Source organism: Dermochelys coriacea, chromosome 2 (genome assembly GCF_009764565.3).
Source record: "Dermochelys coriacea isolate rDerCor1 chromosome 2, rDerCor1.pri.v4, whole genome shotgun sequence".
Classification (NCBI taxonomy): domain Eukaryota; kingdom Metazoa; phylum Chordata; order Testudines; family Dermochelyidae; genus Dermochelys; species Dermochelys coriacea.
Genome location: NC_050069.1, coordinates 225,415,421 through 225,434,351, shown reverse-complemented (window position 1 = coordinate 225,434,351; position 18,931 = coordinate 225,415,421). Strand labels below are relative to the sequence as shown.

General features: G+C 41.8%; 2 protein-coding genes across 5 annotated transcripts in view; both read right to left on the bottom strand.

Annotated features, from left to right (window-relative positions):
* The window catches only part of LOC119851860 (1-aminocyclopropane-1-carboxylate synthase-like protein 1), a 29,826-nt gene extending 21,811 nt beyond the window's left edge, over positions 1-8,015 (bottom strand). The window contains exons 1-5 of the mRNA XM_038392395.2: positions 7,706-8,015; positions 5,955-6,014; positions 3,358-3,428; positions 1,557-1,626; positions 256-322 (exon numbers count right to left, since the gene is read on the bottom strand). Coding sequence (XP_038248323.1) covers positions 256-322; positions 1,557-1,626; positions 3,358-3,428; positions 5,955-6,014; positions 7,706-7,852 — 415 coding nt within the window. The 5' untranslated portion in view covers positions 7,853-8,015. The remainder of the gene's footprint in view (positions 1-255; positions 323-1,556; positions 1,627-3,357; positions 3,429-5,954; positions 6,015-7,705) is intronic.
* Positions 8,016-13,387: 5,372 nt separating this feature from the next.
* PEX1 (peroxisomal biogenesis factor 1) overlaps positions 13,388-18,931 on the bottom strand; it is a 51,107-nt gene continuing 45,563 nt past the window's right edge. For 3 of the 4 annotated variants that reach the window (XM_038392394.2, XM_038392392.2, XM_038392391.2), the window contains exons 22-24: positions 15,949-16,146; positions 15,486-15,616; positions 13,388-13,690 (exon numbers count right to left, since the gene is read on the bottom strand). In XM_038392394.2, coding sequence (XP_038248322.1) covers positions 13,606-13,690; positions 15,486-15,616; positions 15,949-16,146 — 414 coding nt within the window. In that variant the 3' untranslated portion in view covers positions 13,388-13,605. The remainder of the gene's footprint in view (positions 13,691-15,485; positions 15,617-15,948; positions 16,147-18,931) is intronic. The other variant, XM_043509310.1, reaches the window with a different exon arrangement.

The following is an 18,931-nucleotide window of genomic DNA, read 5'->3' as shown; positions in this document are numbered from 1 at the left end:
GAAAACGAATCTCTGTAGGTGGCTAGTTGGATTTCTATTGGAATTATAATTTTAATGCTGCTGGGATTTTTGTAATTAATATGTCAGGGCACCTAGAGCCTTGGATAAGTGTCTTTTATCCCTTTTAATTTAAATACAATAAATAGCTAGGCTACTGCCACTGTGGATGACATACATTCATTAAACTACAGGTGAATTTCATTTTTTTTGGTATATATAATGCTTTCAGATTAAGAACATTTATTTTAAGCTTACCTCCAGTATCACATAATACAGTTGAAAGGGTAGCAAAGACAGCACAACAGCCACTCATAACAACTATCTGAAACAAGTAAACAAAATTATATCAACAGAATTACCAACACCTTTGTGGCTGGTTAGAATATAATACTTAGAAAACTAAAGAATATGCAAGATTGGATTTGATAAGAACTTTATTAAAAAGCAACCATTATTGTAAAGCAAGATTGTGATCTTGCAAACTAGAGTGTTATAGATGACATCCAAGCTGGTCGTGATTCTACAGTTAAGGTTTTTTAAAGCATTTCATTATAAACCCCAGCTTCACAATTTGTAATATTTTGAAAATAAATTTAAAAAAATAAAGATGGCTTGCACTATTGATTTAAAAAAAGTCAACAGCCTTTTAAATTGAACCTGCATGCACATCACACATGAGCGGCAACACTGAGGACTAAAGTTGGGTTTAGCGGAAAGATTTATAACCACTATCTGTTGGAAAGTTTTTCCCAAAATGGGCAGTCCTGCAATAATGCATCTTTTCCAACAGTCCAGAGGCTCAATGGTGGTGCGTGTGAGAAAGAAAGAGGTGAAGATACAGAAAGCTCCTTCTATCTCCCAGCAGCTGGAAGCAGATTAACTGAGGCGTCAAGAGTGCTACACACCTACTATCCAGAAGTGAATAGAAAAGTCTTGATATATTGTTGCTTACAATATCAGAGCCCAGAAGTAAATGAAGCTTTTATCAGCCATATCTTGTTACTGTGCAGATGCCACTCCCAGCTGAAGTCAATGAGAGTTTTACATAATAACCACTGGAATAATTTTAGTGCTCATTTTGTTATACATAAGTACACAAGCTATTACTCTAAATTTGGAACCTATGCAAATGATTTGGGGAGACATAACCGCTTCCCTCCTACCCAATTCATAGTCTCCACACACACACAGTTTTTCCACGGCAGTAAAGGGGGTGGGAAGAACACAGTCATAACTCCCTAACCCTTTCAGAACCCAACCTGCAGTTTTCCTCCTCATGGGTATAGCTCCTCCCTACAACATAAATCTGGAGCAAGTGGGCCCTAGAACTTCATGGATTTAAGATCAGTTAAGGGTCAAAGAACAACAGCATAAGTTCTTCATACTAAGTGGATTTGTAACTAGTTTCACGTGTTGTTTGCAATCCAGAACATTTTAAATTTGATAAGACTCCTGTAAATGCTTTTATAATACCTTCTAAAAGATAAGCAAATCTGTACAGAAAATATGTATAGCTAAAAAAAGCAAGATGCAGAGATGAAGCACTCATTTCTTACATGCTCTGGATTCAGTGCTTTTGGAGCTTTGGCATACTCAGTGAGAAATTTGGCAATTTCTTCTCTGAAGCTGAAATGCAAAATTAAAACACTTTGCATTACATAATTCTTCTTACAAAAAGATCAAAATACATAAAATAGGCTTTATGTAGAATAGGACAAATGCATGATACACTTTTACTCTCATGAAAGATGGACAAATTTTGGTTCCAGGAAGTTCAGTCTCTGAAGATGTCTGGCTTGTTACAGGACTTGAGGTGGAGACATGTAGTAGGCCAAAACGAACAGGCTGGTGTGAAGGACAACCAGCAACTGTAGCTTCCACAGCCTAGGTTGCTTTGGATAGGCTCTTTCCCACTAAAACTGTCTGGTGCAGAATTCTAATAAATGCGGATCAATTATGACAGGGGAAGCCAAACTGTGGCTCATGAGCCTCATGTGGCTCTTCTACAGTTAAAGTGCGTCTCACAGCAGCCCCCTTCCCCCCGTAAAAAACTGCCCCACAGTCCCCTATGCCCAGCACCCCCTCGCCCACCCAGAGACCCCTCCACAGAGCAGGGCCAGGAGTTGAGCCATGGGCATGGGGCCGGGCAGCTGGACCCTGCCATGTGGGGCTGGGCAGCTAGGAGTGCAGCACTGGGCACAGGCTAGCAACCAGGACCAGAGGAACCGAGCCAAGAGCAGAGTCCCACTTAAAACCTGGGGGTGCTGCAGCATTCCCACAAAACCCCTAGTTCCCAGCACCTCACTCCCTCACTGCTGAGAATTCCCCCCCCGCCACAACCTGCTCAGACACCCACTCTCCCGCCCCCTGCAGTACTTGCCAGCCCCCTGCTGGCAGAAGCACTCCTGCAGGCTGCCTTACGCTCTTGCACCCTCAGCCAGCCTCGCCCCCTGCCAGACCAGAGCGGCAAATTTTGAATTCTTATAGCACACATCTGGGCTGCAGCTCTGTGCTAATTGGGCTGCATGTGGTCACAGGTTGAGAACCGCTGGTCTCGGGGCTTCAGCCCTGCAAGGGCTCCGGGATTAAGCCCCATGGGGCATACATGCTGGTGCTAGGCACTTCAGCAGGAGTGGAGTGCCTGCCATAAGGCTGAAACACTAAGATCTCCCTCCCTACAGGGCAGAAGGCCCTAGCCCCATCATCTTGCTGCAGGGCTGAAGCCCTGAGCCCCAAGCAGGCACACTGGGCTCTTGAACTTTTGAAGATTATCGTACGTGGCTTGGAGGGTCAGTACATTTGGCCACCCCAGAACTATGATAACTGTATGAAAAAATAACTAGAAAAAGCAGATGCATCTTTGCACCCACTCCACTGTTGGGACCTGGTTTTGGAAGGAACCCAAGAACTGGTGAAACAAAAATCAGTGAAATTTGAGTAAATCAAGATTATATTCTCAGGCGGACTGCACCTAAGTCAATGGCAAAATTCCCATTAATATTTACAGGATCAGCATTCAACCTGATTCTGTCTCTGAAGAACACAGAGTTATAGCTTAACTGTTCACTGCCAGAGTTTGCCTGTGAGAATTACTGCTACTAGCTGTGAAAGGACCTCCACAGCATTCTCCCCTGCCTATATGCAAGGTGTCATGCTTTTTTCGGGGGGAGGCGGTAGGGTAAAGGTCAGAGAAGCTGGAAAAAAACCAGGAAAGTACTCTTGAAAACCAACAGGAAACAGAAAAACATCTTCAGAGCAAGCAGCTAATATTAAACTGGGTATAAACCCCTGGGTTTGTAGATTAAATGAAACCACACCAAATTTTGAAAAGGAGACAATATTTTAATAACTTCAAACCTTTCAATGCCTTGTGTATCAGAATATTGCAAAAGGTGAGGTTCCAGATAGTTCATGTCAGGTCTTGTGAGCTGTTAACATAAAAAAACATAAAGACGTAAAAAACATACTGTAGAAAAACATATTCTTACTTATGAGTTTGTGTTCTACTGAACCACATGACAATCTATGTAGTTACATAATACCATTCTGTAACAATGTGGAGATGGAAAATCTTAATATTCCAGAGTTACATCCATCTTCCCAGTTTAAACTTCCATCTCCTTATTTGTAAGATGCTCATCAGCAGTTTCTTCAGATCAGCAAAAAGTTATTTATGGATTGTTCTGTCCTGGTTAAATCCAACACATTGTTGAGTGAAAATATACTAGTACTAATCTCAGAGATTCTATAATTACTGTTTGAATACACACCAAAATCTCCACCATTTTCTCTTAACATTTACAGAAGGTGCAGCATTATTTTAAAAATTAAAGGTCAATTGTGTTTAAATTACCTTCTCAGCAGTGTTCCCTCTAATTTTTCCCACACATGTGTGGAATGAATTTTGTTATGTGCACCAATATGGAGGTGATGTGTGACACATCACTTTCATATTGGTGCACATAGCAAAATTCATGTGGTGGGGGTGGGGCTGAGGGGTTTGGAGTGTGGGAGGGTGCTCAGGGCTGGGGCAGAGGGTTGGGGTGCAGGGGTATGAGGGCTCCAGCTGGGGGTGCAGGCTCTGGGGTGGGTTGGGGATGAGGGGCTCAGGGCTGGGGCAGAGGGTTGGGGCACATAGGGTGAGTGTTCTGGCTGGGGGTGCGGGCTCTGGGGTGGGGCCAGGAATGAGGGGCTTGGGGTGCAGGAGGGTGCTCTGGGGCTAAGGCGAGGAGAGAGGACTCCACCCAGCTCTCTCTCCCCTCTGCACAACCTGGGCTGGGGCCATGTGATAGGCACTCCACCCCTGGCCGGTCCAGGACGGGGCTTGCTTCAGGCTGCCCCTCCCCGAGCTATGACAGGTTTGGGGCTGAGGGAGGGGCACCCCATAGGTATCGACTCCGTGGGTGTTCCAAGGCTGGAGCTCCCACAAAGAAAAATTAGCAGGTGATGCTCAGCAGCACACACCGGCAGCCAAGCTCCCCACTTTCTCCCAGCACCTCCTGCCTGCTGGTGGCCCTGCTGACCAACTCCTCCCCCTCCCTCCCAGCACCTCCTGCCCACCCTGCTGACCAGCATCTCTTCCTTTCTCCCAGTATCTCCCACCTGCTGTGAACAGCTGTTTCTCGTAGTGTGTAGGAAGCTTGTGTAGGAAGCTTCGGGAGAGAGGAGGAGGAGCAGGGAGGGAGTGCGCTTGGGGGAGGAGGTTGGATGGGGGCAGAGTGGGAAGAGATATGGTGGGTGGGGACTTGGGGGAAGGGATGGAGTGAGGGTGGGGTCTGGGCGGAGTCAAGCACCCCCCAGCTAAAGGGGAAGTCCGCGCCTATGGTGCATAACTTAGCTTCTCAGTTGGTTGGGAAGGAGACAATAATTTTACCTGGTACAATTAAGAAACAGCCGAAGCAACTGGGTTAGATTTTTTTATTTTAAAATGTGAATCTAGTCTGAAAAGTGACTAATAAAGACAATATGCAGTTCCATATTTACTGGGCCAACTACTTCTAGCTAAAATTTGCACAGATCTCATGTTATTAAAAAAATATTTCCTCTCCCAAATTGTCAGGCCTGCCAACTCACCTTGAGATCTACTGACATCAGTAATAAAGATTCTGCAGAACAAATTGCAACCGTGCAATTTCAGTGACTTTTAGTATGGGTCAACAAGTCTAAATGAAAGCACAAGCTGGCACTACAATTGAAAATTAATTTTGCTGCTGTGTGACCCAAAATAAAATCTAGTTTATTCTTCCATAGCTGTGCTAGCTAAGCAGGGCTAACCAACTTTTTTTTAGAAGTTATTTTCTCACTTAAAAAGGTGCCATTTTTATATTATCATTTTTCAGATAATAGAAATTGCCTTTGTGCAGCACTGCAGCCTGAAATCTGGACTGGTATACTGAAAATTACTCACTTTTTAAAAATAGTTTTGCTTAAAATCAATACATAATTCCAACATAAAGAATGCTTTCCATTCTAGGTAAGAGTTTTGGCTCCACCAGGAGAGAATCAAATGACATGATAGAGTACTCAGTAATTTCTCTCATAAGAAAAAAATAATCTCCAAACAATTTTTTTTGGATTAAATGAGAAGAGTACTTTAAATGATTTCTATCTAAACATAAAAAAAACACTTTGAACATTTTTTGAAAATCTGAATTTATTTTGCTTAGGCAAATTTAAAAGAAAATGGTTTTGGCCCTCAGCCAGAGCCACACTTTTCATTGTTATATTACTTTGCTAAGTGTATCTGACTATACAAATATTCAGTATAAAACATGGTTGTTTAAAAAAGTTTTTTGTCATAATGCTATCAATTAGCTAGAGATAATTAAAGGCATTATTTATTCTGTTCTAAATTATTCATCTGTAAAACACACCATTATTAAAATTCAACTGACAGCTGCAATACCATTCTATAGGTCAAAATCCATAATTCCAAATTATTCATATCCACTTACTCTTTCCCGTATTAAATCATAGCAAAGTTTGTTCTCGCTTGTTCCCAAATTCAAAATGCCCTGAAAGAAAATGACAGGTATTAAACAACTGAGGTCATCTAAAAATAATCCAGTTTGGATTCCCTTTGTCTTTATAGGAAGGGCCTGAAACATTTACTACCATATCTCCAACTCAGTCGCCCAAACCTGTTAGCCAGAGTCCAGTATGAAAGAATGCCAGAGTTGAGAATAACTGTGACAGGCTATTTTATCATCAGTGTTGGGATATTTGGTGCTTTACTTAAAGCCTCAACTCCTGAAGCCAGGTGATTATGTGAGAATCTCAGTTTCATTTAAAATTAAACTAAGTTTCTAGTTCTCCTAGTTGTGGAGAAAAGCTTGAAAATGTTACTCATAAAGGCTCAAAAACTAGGAGGCAAATAAAGAGAACCCTAAATTTTATTTTTAAGCTCTCATGATTTTTAAGTTAACATTCTGTTTTTGATTGCTTGTGGCTGACAACTGTGCCAATAGTCTGACACATTTCACTCTGCTCTGGACAACAAGAAACCTTGTTTGTATCAGAAAAACCACTAGCCTCTGGACATGGAATCAAAGGAGCTGGGATTGTTTGCTAGCATCCAACTGTCCGCTAGCAAATGAATGCTCTCACGATACAGAACACTGACTATTCATAATCCTGTCGGAATATAACATCAAACAACACATAACACTGGTTGCTGGGGCAGGGAAGGGGTCTCTTTATGCAACGGTGCAACAGACGCGCTCATGTTCTTCAGACACGATGCAAACCGAGAGGGAGCAGAGGGAAAGGCAGGAGGAGCAGCAGCAGCACCTCCTTGTTGGGGTGATTTCGGACCAGGGAATAACGTCATCATAGTATTACTGGCACAAACCAGCTTGAACCACCGTGCCCAGACTGGCTCAGCAGCACCATCCACAGCGAGCAGCAGCAGCAGCAACGCGTCTCGCTCTCCCCCTCCCGCCCGGCGTCATTACTCCTAGTCACCCTGCAGCAGCCCAGCTTACAGAGGACTGTTTTAAAGCCCTGCCTCGGAATCGCGAGGAACCCTACGCACGGTGCTTAATTTGTAACGAAAGAGGTGCCAGGGCTCAGATATATTTTTTCTTCCTTTCAGAACGGACGTGGCAAGCCCGCAGGTGCCGGGACTATGAACTACCGACCCTAGCGGATCCAGGGCTGAGCCTGGCACCAATTAAGCGCTGACCACCCCGGCCCCGCCGGGAAGGAGGCTCCAGCGGTTAGGGGGCTAAGCTGGGACTCTGGAGCCCTGTGTTCAATGAGCCCTGCTCCTTGGGCAAGTCACCCCCCCCCCTCCCCCGCTGCGGTGTGACCATAGCCGGGGTGCCTCGGTTCCCAGTGTGGGCAAGGGGGATAAGGGAACTGCAACCTCACCGGGGGGGGGGGGGGCACACAACCCTGTGCGGGGCTCTGATATCGGGGCGAAGGGGGCCCTGTCAGCGGCTCCCATGGATGGCTCGCCCCTTGCCTGCTTCCCCAGCCACCGCCTAGCGACCCCTCCCGTCTGCCGGCTCCGGCTCCGGCTCCAGGGCGGGAACGTTATTCCGCAGCGCCCATCCCCGGGGCGCGGGCCCCTTCGCCCTCTCCCCGCTCTGCCGCTCGGAGGGACTGACGCCCCCAAACCTGCGGGACTCCTCAGCCTCCCCCCCCCCCGCCGCCGCCGCCGCCGCCGCCGGAAGCGGGGCTCTGCCCGGCCGGCTCCCCTCACCCGCGGGTTGCGGTCCCGGTCGAAGGGGTCCGCGATGTACAAGTCGAAGCCTTTGTCCAGCAGGCCCCGGGCGCCGCTGGCGATGCGGGAGCCCCGGGCGGAGAGAGCCGCCGCCCGACCATCGCCGCCTGCGCCGCCGCTGCTCATCCTGCGCCCACAGCGGCCCTTCCGGAGTCCAGACAAAGGAAGAAGGGACGGAGGCGGCGCCTTCCAGGCCGGGATGCGGAGAGGGACAAGCCGCCCCGCCCCGTCGGCTGGCGCCGCCCCCCGCTCTCACAGCGCCCGGCCCAGGGTGCCCTGAGGTGAGGGCCGCCCCTCGCAGGCTCCCGCCCTGACTTCGGCTTTCCGGAAGCTGCAGGGCCCGGCATCCCGGCCCCGGCGGCCGGCCAGAGCGCCCTGAGCCCCCGAGGGCTCTCCCGCGGCCCGGCCCTGCGCCTCGCCAGGTGCCGGGGCCTGTCCCCGAGCCTCTCCCGCGCCGCCGGGACACGCAAGGCCGCAGAGCCCCTGGCGCAGGCCCTCTCCTCCGGCCGGCCCAGGGAGATGGCCGCGTCCTGAGCCGGTCCCGTACGCGTGTCAGGCCCAGATGGCGTCGTGGCAAAACGCACGGCGGGCTTGGCTCTGAGCTGGTTTGTTCGGAGATTCAATACGGGCGTTGGAATTGCCTTTTACATGCACTGCGCAGCAGTGTAAGTATTTCACAGTGGCCGGACACGGGCTTTCCGCCTTACAGTGCGGATTTCAGACCCGATGCAACAAACAGGAAGGACAGAGCTTCCTGCCCTAAGGGTTCGTCTACACCCAAACTTGTATGGAAATAACGAAATCTGTTTTCATTCACACATTTGGAATAAGTGCACTATTTTGATACAGTTTTAGCAAAATCAACATAGGTGGGAGAGAGAGCTCGGTGGTTTGAGCATGGGCTGCTAAACCCAGGGTTGTGAGCTCAACCCTTGAGGAGGCCATTTAGGGATCTGGGGCAAGAATTGGGGATTGGGCCCCCTTTGAGCAAGGGGGTTGGACTAGATGACCTGCCTTCCAACCCTGATATTCTAAGTCACAATTTCTGTTTTGCTTTCGTCTTCTGCAAAATGGGAGTACTGTAATACTTATTTCAGCCAGGTGCTGTGAGAATTAGGGTGTCTGAACTCAAAACGGTAGCTGTGCCATTGTAGGGGTTCAGTGTAGACCTACCTGAAGGGGGTCAGTTCTTCCAATGGCATCGGTAATCCACCTCTGAAGAGGGAGTAGCTAGGTCCAGGGAAGAATTCTAGACCTGCTACAGTGCCGGGTCACGTAGGCTAGCTGCATCATTCCAGAGTGTGGATTTTTCACACCCCTGAGTGCTGAAGCTAGGTCATCCTAACTTTTTAGTGTAGACCATATCTGAGTTAGTTAATATTTGAATTGTGCATTGGCTATGTAAAGCATACTAAGTGCAGAGCAGACTGTTCTGACTGCACCTTACCTAATATAGGGCTGAGACAATGGTATTTTTGACATGGAGAAGAAAACCCTAGGATTCAGATAGACCACAGCATAATGTTCTTTTTTTTTAATCAATACTTTAACCTTGGCTTGAGTATCATGCTTATTACTGGTCTTAGAAAAAGTGCTCTGTACCTCCAGAACAGATGAGTGGCTTAAAAGGTCAATACAGAGATTTTACCTTCATATCTGCTGAGCCCCATATACCAAAAAACAGGTACATGTTTATTTATTAAGCTATTTTAACTGCTGCTTTTCCAGAATTAATTTGGAGATAGGCAGGGTGGATTTGATTTATTTGAATCACTAGTCAGGAAGATTTGGTTAATCATGGATTTCTACATCAAAGTGGCACCTTAAAGACTAATAGATTTATTTGGGCATAAGCTTTCGTGGGTAAAAAACCCACTTCTTCAGATGCATGGAGTGGGTGAAGAAGTGGGTATTTTACCCACGAAAACTTATGCCCAAATAAATCTGTTAGTCTTTAAGGTGCCACCGGACTCCTCATAGTCTGTATCCACAAAAACAAACACAGCTACACCTCTGATACATAAAAGTGCATTCTTGTTGGTTGTTATAACTTTAATACGTATTCTTCACAACTCAGAGATTCATAGATACTAAGGTCAGAAGGGACCATTCTGATCATCTAGTCTGACCTCCTGCAGAGCGCAGGCCACAGAATCTCACCCACCCACTCCTACGAAAAACCTCACCTATGAGATAGATGAGTCCCAAACTGGGTCTCTTTTACAGCCTGCTGCCATTGTAGGTTTTTCCCTTCTAGTGAGAGAATGGTATAGTAGATCTCAAATCAATGAAGGCTATACTCAGAAAGATCAAGACTTCTGGAATATGTTGCTTAAACAGTTTCACTTTTGTTTCTACTGTCTGTCCCTCCCATCTCACATTTATCTTCAGACTTCTTATCCAGATCTGTTCCGCCCCTAACAGTCTTCAATTCACTGAACTTTTTGAAACTTTGCAGTTTTAGAGAGAGGCAAGGGACTGACTCCATGCACACAAATTTGCAGAGGGACAATAGGGTTGAGGTCTGTTATTTCTCACCTATATATATATTATTTATTTTAAAACATTCTGGCTGTTAACAAGCATGTTATCTCTGGATATACACCTCCACAGTTTGAGAACTGCAAAACTAAGCATCTCTGATGGTATCTTCTAGATTTAGCACTTAGTTCCATTGGGTAGATAAAGATTAACCTAAATAATCTATACAGAAGCCCCTGGAACCCCATAAAATTGGGTCCCTAATCCATGAACTATTGGAACTCATTTACAAAACTTTTCTTAAACATAACATGAATATATTGTCTCATAGTATAGAATTAGAATTTATAATCCCAATTTCATGATGAGATATCTTTGAGCTATAATGTATCTTAATTAAAACTATCTTTAGATAGATAGATTTTTTCCTCAAAAAGCATTTTATCAAAAAAAATCCGATTTAAATTAAAAAAATCCATTATTATTATTATTTTTACAAAAATCATTGATTTTTATCCACCTTGGAGGTAGGTACAGGTATTTCTGTGAGTCTGTCAGTGTGCACTGGGAGGATGGATATGTAAGGAATGTCACACTGTCATGCCCAGGAGAAAAATTTAATGTGATAGAAGTTACAAGGAGGGTTTACCAGGATTTAAGAAGGCATAGACAGGAATAATTCCCCAAGAGTTCATGTACATTAGAGGGTCACAAGATGTTGGTTTTAAGTTAAAATGTCCAGCAATGTGTTCTCCTGCTAATGTTGGTACTGAATGGGCTGCTGACTGTTGCTTCTCCAGTACCAGTGAGACGGCCTTGCAGCACTGTTTGTGATTTGTGCTTGTTTCTGTTCTGCACAATAGCATACATGAGACAAGGCAAGCTTGGAGTGTTGATCACAGGCAGTGCTGCATGGAGCAAGGGAACAGTAGTAGTAGTATCATGAGAGCTAATGTCACTCAGTATGAGACAAGGGATGCACGCTGCTGCATTTAGACAAGTAATTCTCCTGTGAGGCCACAGGATGGACGATAGACTTTCCATCTGGTTTAAACTACCTCTGTTTTTTTTTTAAATTACCTGTGTTTTGCTAAGGAAATTTTCTTCTGTTAACGTTAGAACACCATGTCTTTGATCCATTTTTAATATGCAGACTTACTGGCGTGTTTTTTGACTGCTATCCAAATGGGAGTCAGAGAAATTCTGTCCCTGCAGTTGTCTAAGAGTAACTTTTCTGAGCTGTTGGCAGCTAATAAAACCATATTGTGCACCAAAGAGGCTTGTAACTCTCTACTATCCAAACAAGGTCATGTTGTATTAGTTACATATTTTTTATATAGTACTTGGAGGCTACTGTGACTTCCTAGAAGTTCCTTCGGAAATATTATACAACTACAGCGTGGGATAGCGGCTATTAGATAACCACAATATGGGATGGATCTCTTACACATAGCAGTGCTGTCTGTCCTTGATTAACCTCCAAAAACAGAAGAGAATTAAAAACACAAATAGCTTGAATCGACTAAAATCATCTAAAGGTTTCTTGACCAATGCAGAGTGAACATGGGGGAGAAAGTCACATTGGAACTATACAACAGACAGGGACAAGACCTGCCTTTTATCCATTGTTCGTTGCAAATTTTTGCAGAGACTGGTATTTATTGGTTTAGGTACATGTGTAACAAAACAGCTATTCTGCTGTGACCCACAGAAAATTGATCTGTCACACCAGTTTTTATATATGAAAAATGATTTTTTAAAAAACGGATCAAGGCAGAAGCATCAGTGGGAGTGCGCCCCCCCACTCCGCTAGCACCTAAGATTTAGTTAGGGATATTTTTAGTAAAAGTCATGGACAGGTCAGGGGCTGTGACATTTTGTTTATTGCCAGTGAGCTGTCCATGACTTTTACTAAAAATACTTGTGACTAAATCTTAGCCTTACCTATGACTGGTATGCAGTGCCTGAACCAGAGGAATTCTCCTCAGGCTGGCTAAGGGTTTCTTATGTCCCCTGTACAGCATAATCATAAACCTGAATAAAACAGTCTGTAGACATGTTTCATTCCATCTGTTAGTTTTTAGTTATTATTGAAGGATTAGTGAAGAAGAGATTATCTCATATCCGCTAATTGCTAATAGTGACCTCTGGCTGTATTACCCACAGCCCCAATCAAGGTTCTACCATCTTTACATCAGTTAGTACAGCACATCGGTAACAGTCTACTTACTCTCTTGCTCAGAGAATTTTTGGGGTGGGGGGGTTGGAGGGAGGATAGAGAGGAAGTAAAATACCATTATTATATTTATTAACTTCCTCATTAAAAAGAGTGAGGAGGAAGTAGAGTAGTATGTACTGTTAAGTTTTCATGAAAGTTTTGCAAGCCATGGTATGTAATCCTAGTTTCATTCTGCAGAGTGAAAGGGGATCTCCGTGTGGAGCCTGATGCAGACTTGCTTTCATTTTAAGATTGTCAGTACAATATTTGATGCTGAAATACAATATGCTATTTAAAAAAAAAAAACTACACACATACTCTGACTATGAAGGTGACTCCACAGAGCATTTTACTGACAATTTACTATGTTCTGTACTATGCTTATCAATATCCCAGTTTTCTACTTGGTCATCCCTTCAGACTTAAAATTTCAATGCTTTCTCAGATTAGTTAGCTGGAAAATGAAAGCATCTTTTCCCTTTTTTAAAATAAAGCGATCCTGTCTCTATTTTCTTACTTTATAAGGTAAACTTAGATTTTGGTTTGTTTTTAATTCTATTCATCTATAGCTGATCTGAAAGAATATATTGGACTATTTACCTACCAACAAACATGCAGAATGTTTCCCCCTTAGACTTATAAAGACCATAACATACATAGCTCAATATATTTGTATATTTCCAGTGTTGTTAGTTACTAAAATTTATCCATATAAGTTGTAATAAATACCATGCTTCTCCTGAACACAGAATTTTGGTAAATCTACCTAAAGATGCCATAAGTTTTTCATTACAACTATAGATATACAACTGTATAACAGCTGTGAAGAAAACGCCATATATTTGTTGTGAGGAAGAAGACAGCTTGATAAAACAATCAGTTCCTTCCAAAAACTGCACAACGATAAGTTCAAAATCTGGACTTCATTGGCAGATAAGCAATTAGACACATTGTAACCAATGTTGTCTCAAAATGTTTAATACCAATTTGTAGGAAGACATATTTTTCCAAAATAAAATGTCAAATAATTTTACAGCACTTAAAATTAATTTCAAAGAAGCCTATCGTTCAGTCACTTCAGTAATAAACCCATATGAATATAAATCTTATTCTGATTTTATAATTTAAACATCTAACATTTAAAGCTACAATTTAGTGATTACAATCACATGAAAAGTTATTACGCTAAAGTCACTTTTTGTCCTGGTCTGAAAGTAGCTCCATTCTGCCCCTTCCTCTTCTTGGGATGCTGAAAATTCTCATAGCTAGAAACAAAAATAAGTAATAGCATATTAATATACGATGCCATCATTCTTTTCAAAATCTTCATTAGTTACACATCAATGCCTATGAAGACCAAACCAGGTGTGTGTGACTATGAATAACGCACGAGTTGTACATTTTAGAGTACCCTCTTTATACAAATGTTAGGAACAAACTATGAGTGGTCATAAATTCACCCTAATGAAAGATTTCTACCTATAAAGTCCCTTCCAATAATTTTTGCTACAGGATGGGACATTCTTACTCTTTATTAGCAACACTGCAGATATATAAGATTACTAGAACAAAATGTATGTTACACAGAATCCTCAGCTAGATCAACAGATTTCAGTTACTGTAATTCCAAATCCATGTGAAGTTCCCAGCAGATTGTGAGAGGAAATTCTTATACTCCCAAGCTCTGAAAAGCAGTGACCCTGAGTCCAGTCTCTAAGAGATCAGGGATCAAAATACAGTGGTAGGGAAGCCCACCAAAAGGGTCTGAACTTAACACCGCTTCAACCAGACCCAAAACAAAACAGTCCCACAAGACCCCCCCCCCAACTCCCCCCTCCCAGTTTCAGCTTTCTCAGGTCACTATGAAATTAGGTCTAACTTAGCAATGATATCATGTCAATGGATGCAAATATAGTAAATGCAGATTAAAACATTAAAAATTGTTATAGAACTTTTGCCTCAGATTAACTGCTCCTTTTCTCTCTGTATTTTTCCTCATTTTTAAAAAGTTATTAAACTCAAAAGAACAAAAAAATGTTGAGACAAAAATACCACTCCCCAAACCAAAACACCTGACTTATTTGCTGCAACAAGCAGCTGAAACCACTGCTTGTCTGGTATAGATGCAGGATGATTCTAAAATATTTAATATTACTTGTGTATTCTGAAACATTAGAATTCAATTGCATGTTAAATTATTTAAGGTTTCACTTTGCAAACAAAAATATGAATACAATTAAAAATGTGAATGTTTTATACTTTCACGAGCGAAGAAATTTAACACTTTGCTCATGTAACACATGATCTCAGGGATCCAAGAATAATGTAGCTGTAACTTGGAATCTAATTGAGAAAACTAAGTTATAACATGGAGCTTCTGAAATATACTGAAGCGTGTTCTATTCATATGAAAAAGATAGATTACATTAATTGAAGATTTTTTTATTATTCTTGTAGCTACTGTAGATAGTACTTACAGTAGAAATTGGGTCTGACCCAAAGCCCATTGATAGAAATGGGATTGTTTCCATCATCTTCAGTGGTCTTTGGCTCAGGTGCATAATTACCTTAATTTTCTAAGAGTCAGTTGTTCTCTTCAGGTAAATAGGTAACTTCCTTTAGCGATAGTGGGATTTATGTAGACAGTTATGTAGCTGAAGTAAGAATGATCCACTAGCATGCATTATTGGTATCAACCATAAGATAAAATAGTCTAAATAATGGAAAAGCTAAATCTAAGCAAGTTAATATTTAGATGCAATCAAAATAACTACAAGCAGAAACAACAGAGAAGATAATGCAAAATGTTCAAACACACACACACACACAGGTGAATTTTGCTTCCCTTACACATTTAGTTTTATTAATGTTTAATAGTTCTGAAGTGTTGAAAAGATTAACTTTGCTGTGGGATTATATAATTTATAATATAATTCAGTTATTTTACAAAACGCTGATATTAAACAAGTATTGAAAGATTGAACTAAATGTAATGTTCATGCATGAAATTCAAAAATAACAACTCTGTATACAAATTTAGTAACATAATTTACTACTTACAGTTCAACAAAATTCTTCCAGTCATCTTGACTTACAGATGGTCTTGTGTCCTCAAGTGCAGTCATTAGGTGGGTCTGACTAATAATTAAAGTGTTCTTGGTTAATCCTGATTGGCTAGGGGCAACATCCTCCTTGAAAAGAGAAAATAAATAGCAATAACTTTGGGATCTTTTCCAACATGTGTCAGTATTATTCTAAAGTATATTTATCTCAAATGTACTACACACATAGCACTCAATTTATCTCCAGACATTAAAAACACAGGAATAACGTAGCTATATGAAGCAATCAGCTTGCTGGCATATTTTGTCTGACTATGTCTTCAACCTTTACACACTAGCTTTACTCTGTTTCAGTTTAATATTAATGCAGAAATAATTTATAAACAGGAAAAAATACAGGCAAGGAGTGAAAACTAATGGAAACATGTTAGGATTGAATAATATGAAAAAAACTGCCATACTCCATTCTTGCTCCTGTAGTTGGCCTTGATTGCATTGATTTCAGCCCTCAGTTGCTCTCTTTGTTCCTGATTAAGTTCTTGGAAACCTTCTTGTGAAGCGGTTCTGAGCATGGAGGGTTGTGATGATACAATATCTCTCAAAGTCATGCCAGATAAATCATGGGTTATGGAGTTTGGTCCAGACAAACACTGAGAGCTCTAGAGTGACGGGGAAAAAACACTAAGTTACTGTTAATCCAAAATAGCAAGTTAAGATTTTAATACACGTTCCATTTAACCACAATTGTGTACCTAAGCTTTCTCTCTTCACCAATAAAAAGTCCTTTTTTTCCTAAAATGTGTTGTTTATGGTGACTTCCAGCACAAAAGCATCTGGTTAACCAGACAAGCTAGTTTGGACATTGTCAAAGGGTATATGTACTCCACTCTGGCCCAGCAACCAAAAGGTTAACACAGGCACTGCCGGTCATTGCTCCTTAGCAGCCTCAACCTAGCTGGGGGGATAAAAGGACTGGGAAGCAAAGGGGTGGGGCGACCATCAGAAGAGTAAGAAGGCCTTGGGAGGGGAATTCCTGCCAGCAAGCTGCTGAAGAGCCACTCAGGGACAACACCCAAGAAGGAGACAGCCAGAACAGCAGGCCAAAGAATCTGCAGAAACCCCCGGGAAAGTAGGGAGGAGCTCAGGGCATAGCCGGAGACAATGAACCCTGATACGGCTTATCTAGCTTGAGGACCCTGAGCTGGAACTCAGTGGAGTGGGTGGGCATGGATTTCCCTACCAACTCCCTGACGGACTTAAGAGTGGAGTGGGTCTTCAGATCCCTGGGCACCAGTAATAGACTAACAGCCCGCCAGGCTAAATGAGTTCAAGTGCCAATGATCCGCAGGCCAGAGGAGGCACCATTGCACCAACACATTGGCTCAGACAACATACATAACTTTGAATAATGAGGTATTTCACTTTTAGAAATATCTAACTTTTTGGGAATGCCCTATTTCAAAAATAGTTTGGTCTAATAGTCCAAATTTGTTTTAGTTATGAAAAATGAAGGTTATTTACTTGTACCCTGAGTTCTTTGAGGCCAAGCTGCACCAGCTGGTGCACTTCAAGAGTGTGAATGTGCAGAGTACACTTGAAGAAGAAATTAAGGTTACTTATTTGTAACCAGAGTTCTCTGAGGTGGACTCTGAATATTCAGACTCTTGGGGATGCAACATCAGTACAACTTGGATGGTGTGTCCAAGCTGTACTGGGTGGCACATCCCAACAGTAGGAAGAACTAGGGGCTTTGAATTCTGGGAAAGTTTACATGGTTAGTTTTGAAGCTATTCACTATGATAATTTAAACATCACTCTAAGTTCTCTGCAGACTTTAGAAAATTTATATAATTCCAAAGCTGAAGCATATTAGGAAGTTCAAGAACTCTGAAGTATCAAAAGGTATGTTAATACAGCTGTCATCTATATCTATCTATCTATCTATCTATATAAAAACATTTCAAAAGCACCTCAATGACTTAGGTTCCTAAATCCAATGTTCAAAAGTGACTTAAGCATTTACACTCCAAAGTCTCTTGAAAAACTCCTTGAAAATCACCTGCCATTTGTGCCTCTAAAAATCACCCCCTAAATCATTTTTGAAAATGGGACATAGGTGCCTAAGTTACTTATTTAGGTACTTTTGAAAATTCTACCCCAATCTAATTTATACAGCTACTGGAGAATAAAGGTGCCTGCATTGGAGGGATATCAACATTTACCATGACACTTCTTCATAAAACTAAAGGAATTTCTCAGACAAAATTCTATATTAAAATAAGGGTCTGAATTCACATATCAACTTTTTAATACAAGAGCTTGATCAAAATAACTGCAGTTATTACAAAAATAACATCTGAAAGACAGGCGAGTCTAAATTAATGTTAAAGTTTAATTATGGAAAACTATGACATTCATAGGTACACAACCTTAACTCTGATGTTATATTAACATCTGTCTTCTACCTACACATCAACAATCGCCATTTACCTAAACATGCTAGAACTGCACTAGCAAAATTGTTTAAGCATAGTTTTAATCACAGTATTGACAGGGACTGCCAGACCTGCTACCTAGAGATTGTCTTTGAATGTCTGCCAAGCTGTTAAAGAAATTCCCCCAGCATGTAGTCTCTGACAGTCCTGTAGGGTCTGATTCAGAGAAGTACTTAAGCATGCATAACTTTAAGCATATGAATAGTTCCACTGACTTCTGATATCCTTAAAGTTATTCATATACCTATGTACATTGCTGAATTGGGGCCTTAATCTCTAATGGTCTTATCCAACAATCACTGAAGCCAGTCAAGGCTCCTGTTGACTTTACTGAACTGAATCAAAACCTAAATGTATTTCAATTTACTGTGTTAGAAATGCAGAACAAAATCAATTTCCCTATATAGAGAACTGCCTTTGAAATTGCGTCCTGTAAGATACTGACTGCATTACTAGCCATTGTGCTTCAAAAACTGCTATTAATGTAGATGAAATTTGACATATTAAAATATTTTGAACATTCATCCATGTTTTAACATGGAAACATTACGAATATACAGCTTTCTTTTAGGGACAAGAGTGGAAGAGTTAAACATGTTACAGCTTGACAAACTTGAAGTTCTGTTAAAGGAGAAAAAAAAAAACAAAAAAATCCCCCTTAGGTTCAGCCTGATAAACAGCAGCAGTACATTTTCCTAGTGCAATGGCGATCTGGATTCAGAAGTGATCACTGGAGATTAATCCCTATACCTTTAAGAGCATTCTGTCATCTCATGGTTAAGACTGGATGGTTGTCAAGGGAAAAAAAAAAAAAAAGACGCAAATTTATTTTGTTTTAAAGAAGAGCAAAGTCAACAGATCACTTTATTTTGTAATTTAAAATATTTTAAGCTGCTTACTGATAATTGTTTAAAAAAATCAGGTTATCCAGTTACATATGGAGCCAAGT